General features: G+C 35.2%; 1 protein-coding gene and 1 long non-coding RNA gene across 2 annotated transcripts in view; both read left to right on the top strand.

Annotated features, from left to right (window-relative positions):
- LOC124897607 overlaps positions 1 to 1,499 on the top strand; it is a 2,252-nt gene extending 753 nt beyond the window's left edge. Inside the window, exon 3 of the long non-coding RNA XR_007054371.1 lies at positions 122 to 1,499. This is a non-coding gene — a long non-coding RNA (uncharacterized LOC124897607). The remainder of the gene's footprint in view (positions 1 to 121) is intronic.
- Positions 1,500 to 3,767: 2,268 nt separating this feature from the next.
- Positions 3,768 to 5,902, top strand: part of LOC107869245 (putative receptor-like protein kinase At3g47110) — a 39,487-nt gene continuing 37,352 nt past the window's right edge. The window contains exon 1 of the mRNA XM_047411478.1: positions 3,768 to 3,924. Within this exon, the coding sequence (XP_047267434.1) occupies positions 3,768 to 3,924 (157 nt within the window). The remainder of the gene's footprint in view (positions 3,925 to 5,902) is intronic.

The raw sequence follows: 5,902 nt of genomic DNA, 5'->3' as shown, positions 1-5,902 counted from the left end.
AAATCAATATATATATATATATATATATATATATATATATATATGTATGTATGTATGTATTTTTGTTTTATTTTCATCAAATATTGGAGATTGTGGTTGCTAAAGTTCGCTTCGTTTTTAGTAATTGTAGCAGGTCGTTCGAGTATCTAAGAGATCTATTTTGGTTGAAGGAAAGATCAACGACTATTATCATTACTTGGTACTTCATTGTTTAAGTTAACTTATACAATCAACTTTTACTTCTGCTCATTATTGTGTCAACTATCGTAGTTTCAACCAATGAGGATTTAAGAGATTGTTACTACTTGAACTTTTTAAAAGATCGTTGTGATGTACAGGGCTAAGAAGAGCCCTATAAAGACCATAGCGACAATAACCAATTTTATCAACAGTCATGCGTTTAAAGGGCTGCATTTTTTGCATACTGAGATAACGACATTCTGAATATGAGTAATCAAGCACAATGTCGTTCATGATAAAAATGTTCTCCTTTTGAATTTCTGTCACGCACATGTCATATATTAGATCATGAATCTTAATTGTAATTTGATTAGAGTAAGTGTGTTTCTTAATTGTAAGTGTTCTCTTTATTCACATTTCATTTATAACTCATAATTTGATTAGAGTAATTTTTTCACCTATAAATATAATTTAACTTGGTGTAATATTCTTAATTGTAAGTGTTCTCTTAATTCTACTGATTCTATTTTACTATGGAAGTGTTCCCCTGGACATATGAACATATTCTCATTTGATTTATGCCAATATATTTGTACAAAGTTTGAATATTTAACTGACATCTTTGAGATCTGTGTACTTTCCAAATAACCTCTTCTTCCCTTAATTCATCTAATAGCACCACAAAAAAAAAAGCGACATTATTCCACAGATTCAGATATCGTTTTTCATTTTCTCAATCTCAATTTGCTTTTCCAATAAGTGAAAAGAAATCAACATCAAAGTGTTCAAAGGAAAACCATGAAACAGATAAAATCAACACGACATGCGGCGGATTCCTGATTTTTACATTTCATTTATAACTCATAATTTGATTAGAGTAATTTATTCACCTATAAATATAATTTAACTTGGTCACAGATAAATTTGTTGTCTTCTAATATAATGTGTATATTTGTTGCCCTTGAAATTTAGAGAAATTCTCGACTGATCTATTTGTCTTCTTATTTGTTTGTTTGGTACAGGTATTCCAATTTCTTTGGATGATATCATTTAATAGTATTACAATAACTTTGAACTTTTTCTATTTTTTATGGTTGATATTTTTTTTATATACAAATTTGATACAAGTATGATCATGATCATGACACTTTTGAGTATTTTTGAAGACTAGTCACTAAAGGCCCTTTTTGTCATTTTGTCTATTACTGTAATGTACTATAAATAGATCATTGTAGGGTTTATTTCTTTAGTTGATCATTATTATTGAAGAATACTTCTCTTAGAGTGAGAGAGAGTCCAATTGAAACTAGGGCATAACATAAGGGTGGATTCTCTTGTGTGTTGCATTTTGCTTGATACGTTGGTGCCTGGGCGGTGGACGCCTCTCTTGTGTCAATTGTAAGAGTTAGGTGTTTGTTGTGTGAAGTTTTAAAGGTCCAAGAGTGGAATATGCTCTTGGGTAGTTAAGACTACAGCAACACTTGTCTAACTACCTATCTTGTATCTTATTTTAGTTTCGGCTTCTTGTGTGGTTAATATAACCCGTTTGTTCTTATTGCTATTGTAATATTGTGGAGCTTCATCTTGTGTTGCTAAACTTGTTGTTGGCTGGCTGTTTTGGTGTATTAACATCTTGTATCCTCTTCTTTCTTGTTCTAGATAGTAAATCTGAGAGAGGTCCCCATTTGGTCCTCAATTTGTTGTGATTTGTGGACTGTTTTGGGGTGTTATTTCGTGTTCCCTTGTTTGTTCCGTATCATTTGGTATCAAAGCAAGGTTTGATTTTGTTGGAACAAAATCAATCTTGGGATTGTTATCTTGAAAAAAAAAAAGTGTTCACATTTTTAGGGTCTTTCAAAAAACTTGATTTTTGTGTGTTTCTAGTGTTAGATCTTGTTCCCTAACACTATGTTATTGGATTATAGAAATTAAAAATCCCAACAAACAAAGAAGTGTCAAAATCGAAAATCCTCCAAAAATATACTAAACCCATTTTTGATCCTAGGTCAAATTTTGAGTATTTAATTTTGCATTTTTCTTGTGTTTTTTTGTGTTAGATTTGTGTTCTCTAACACTATAGGAGTATAGGGTTCTAATTTGAGATAAATTGGAGGTTATTTGAGCCATCCACCAATGTTGAGCTTGAGTTTGAAGAATCTTGAAGATGGGATCTCATTGTGGGAGGTTGTTTTGAAATAACGTGTGTTTTGTGTTGTAGGTTTTGCATTGTGTTGTTGTGTGTGACGTTGCGGACTGATTTGGTATCTTGATTGGACCGTAACTTGAAGGGTTATTTTTGATACCACCACAATGGAACCCGAGGCCTCAAATGCTCAAACAATGGATAATAATGCCATCAATCTCATTTTGTCTCGCCTTGAAACTATGTCCCGAGATATGGCTAGGTTGAATGTGAGTCTTGAGAAATTAGATATGGATGTGGCATTAATGAGTGGGAGATTAGAACGTGTGGAAAGCCAAAGGAGTCGACCTTCTACCCCTCAAAACATTTCCCCAACTAATACTCCCGAGACCTTGCACCAAATGCAATATACACCAATTGCCATAAATCAAACCAATCTTTACATCCGAAGCCGAGAACAAGATAGACCAAGCCATCCTCCACTCCACCAAGTCCAACAAGAAGGGCTTGAAACCCAAATTCCATCACCAAACCTGAGCCCTCCCATCCAAACTCCACTTGACCAAAGACCTCACTATCCAAATCCAATCCCGCCACTACAAGCTCCACTTAACCCAAATAGACCCATCCATGTTGAGGGCTATGGTAGGGGAGGACAACATGATAGTTATGGGTCGTATGATGATGTTTACTTGAGGGAAGAAAGAATGAGGTGTAGACATGGGGAGTTAGGCCGAGAGGTGAGAGATAGCCACCCAAACCGAGATGTAGGTCTCAATTCCATCAAAGTGAGCTTTCCCATTTTCAAAGGTGAGAGTGATCCTGAAGCCTACCTTGCATGGGAGTCATATTATGACAAGATCTTCCAACTTAATGATCTCATTGAAGAAAAAAAAGTTGTTATGCTATAGCTCACTTCGAAGGGTATGATAATATATGGTGGGAGTGCGTTAAAACGGTTTGGGAATGAGATGATTGGGGGACAACCTCCTCCTTGGTTTCGATTGAAGAAGCTTATGCGACAAAGGTACTTGCCCAAGACTTATAGGCATGAGCTCCTTGCTAAATTGTACAATTTTAGGTAAGGGAACAAGAGTGTCATGACTTACTACGATGAATTTCAACAATTGATGTTGAAACTTGACCCCCGAGGTGAGCAAGTAAGTCATGACTTTGGGCGCTTCAAGGTTGGGTTAAACACAGACATCTCCACTTGCCTGGCGCTTCACAAATTCGACACCATAGATGACATCTTTCATGCGGCTTTAGAGGTTGAGAGGGAGATCAAAGATAACTCATTCATGGCTACCCAATCCAAGGCCACCAAAGTTGTCCAAAAACATCCTCCAAGGTATGAAGGTAAATTGAATTCTACCTCCAATCCCAAGGGATTTCAATGCTTCAAATGCCAAGGGTGGGGGCACAAGGCTAGTGAGTGCCCAAAATGGAGGAACGTAGGGAGGGAAAATTGTACTATCTTGGGGAAGAAGTAGTAATTGAATCGGCTAAGGTTGATGGCAAGCCTCAAGATGGAGAGCAAAAAGAGGTTAAAATGCAAGGCGAGGAAGATGTAGAAGATGTGTGGCCGAGTGAAGGAGATTGTGAAGTGCCTTTGTAAAAGAGGTGAGGTTATGAATTTGTGGGAAAATTCCCCTCAAGATGGAGAGGATGATACAAGTATGATCATGATCATGACACTTTTGAGTATTTTTGAAGACTAGTCACTAAAGGGCCCTTTTGTCATTTTGTCTATTATTGTAATGTTGTATAAATAGAACATTGTAGGGTTTATTTCTTTAGTTGATTATTATTATTGAAGAATACTTCTCTTAGAGTGAGGGAGAATCCAATTGAAACTAGGGCATAACATAAGGGTGGATTCTCTTGTGTGTTGCATTTTGCTTGGTACGTTGGTGCTTGGGTGGTGGACGCCTCTCTTGTGTCCATTGTAAGAGTTAGGTGTTTGTTGTGTGAATTCTTAAAGGTCCAAGAGTGAAATATGCTCTTGGATTGTTAAGACTACATCAACACTTGTCTAACTGCCTATCTTGTATCTTGTTTTAGTTTCGGCTTCTTGTGTTGTTAATGTAATCCGTTTGTTCTTGTTTCTATTGTAATATTGTGGAGCTTCATCTTGTGTTGCTAAACTTGTTGTTGGCTGGCTGTTTTGGTGTATTAACACCTTGTATCCTCTTCTTTCTTGTTCTAGATAGTGAATCCGAGAGAGGTCCCCATTTGGTCCACGATTTGTTGTAATTTGTGGACTGTTTTGGGGTGTGATTTCGTGTTCCCTTGTTTGTTCCGTATCAAAATTTGAGACTCAAGTAAAGTTATTTTATGTGCTTATTCTTCTCTTTTTAGGTATTCCATTTGTCACCAATAATATTTGCTCATGGAATATTTAAATTTCATTGATTTTTGCTTGTGGGTGGTTTACTGCCTTTGTGACGAAAGCTGGTGGATTTTCTTTATTTTTTATGACGAGCAACCCACTTTTCTAATACATGACAATAGACTAATAGCTATCGGCTAAAGCTTCTTACCGTAACAGTTTGTTCTTAGAATTCACTTCAAAAGTGTTTTAGTAATTATTCATGTACAAATAATGACTATTATATATAGCGTTGTTGATTTGATATATCTTTTCGATTTTATTTTTCAGTTATGCATATTGTTTCTTGCTGAAAAGTTTATTGATGTAGTTTGTCGATGTATCTACTTCTATTTCCACCATCAGTGCTAGCAACTACTACAATCTTTACCAATAAATGCACTCTCGATTTATCTAAGGAGTCAAATAAAACCTTCGAGTAGCATAGCAGCAACGGTAAAGATCATCTTTCGTAAGTGTAGTATACTTTTGATTAAGTGTCAATTTATTGGCAAATAGACAGATGTTTACAGTTCTGAAAAAAGTTGAAACATGTCTAACAAATTCATATAATAATAGAATATTTTGCAGTTTTAAATTTGTCTATACTTTTTATGTGGATTTCTACACTTCATATCATAACTATAACATGACAAAAGACAAACAATAAGTTGTGTATTATATAGTGAAAATTTTATGAGGTCATGATACTTTGAAAGGGAACAATGGAAAAAAATTGTTAAGGGGGTTCTCTTCCAAGACCAAGAGGATAAGATTGAAGAATGGAGCATCGGTTGTTGATAATCTAACTGCACAATTTTCTAACGATGTCATACAAGTGGTTAAAAGAAAAAACATGATTGGATGTGGAGGTGGGGGGTTGTATAAACAAAAAGACAACCATGCAAATTTACAGGTATGTGCTAATATACTTTTTACAAGCTCCAATTTAACCATTTGAGTTTATCTGATGTCTCCTTCATCATACGTACATGGAGAAATGTATTAGGAAACAAAAGAAATCTACAACAGGCAAAGACAAGTGAAGCTGAATCACGTTATACAGACAACACAACACTTTTGCAATTACTTATAGTCCTGAAAATTATATTCTTCTATTTTCTTTTCTATATTCATGCGACTATAGCCGTTGTAGTAGTAGAAAAGCTTCTACCTTCAAGCATGTACTTTATAAAAAAATTAAGAAA

This window comes from Capsicum annuum, chromosome 4 (assembly GCF_002878395.1).
Source record: "Capsicum annuum cultivar UCD-10X-F1 chromosome 4, UCD10Xv1.1, whole genome shotgun sequence".
In the NCBI taxonomy this organism is placed as follows: Eukaryota; Viridiplantae; Streptophyta; class Magnoliopsida; order Solanales; family Solanaceae; genus Capsicum; species Capsicum annuum.
The sequence above is the reverse complement of the archived record's forward strand: the minus strand, read 5'-3'. Positions and strand labels throughout refer to the sequence as shown.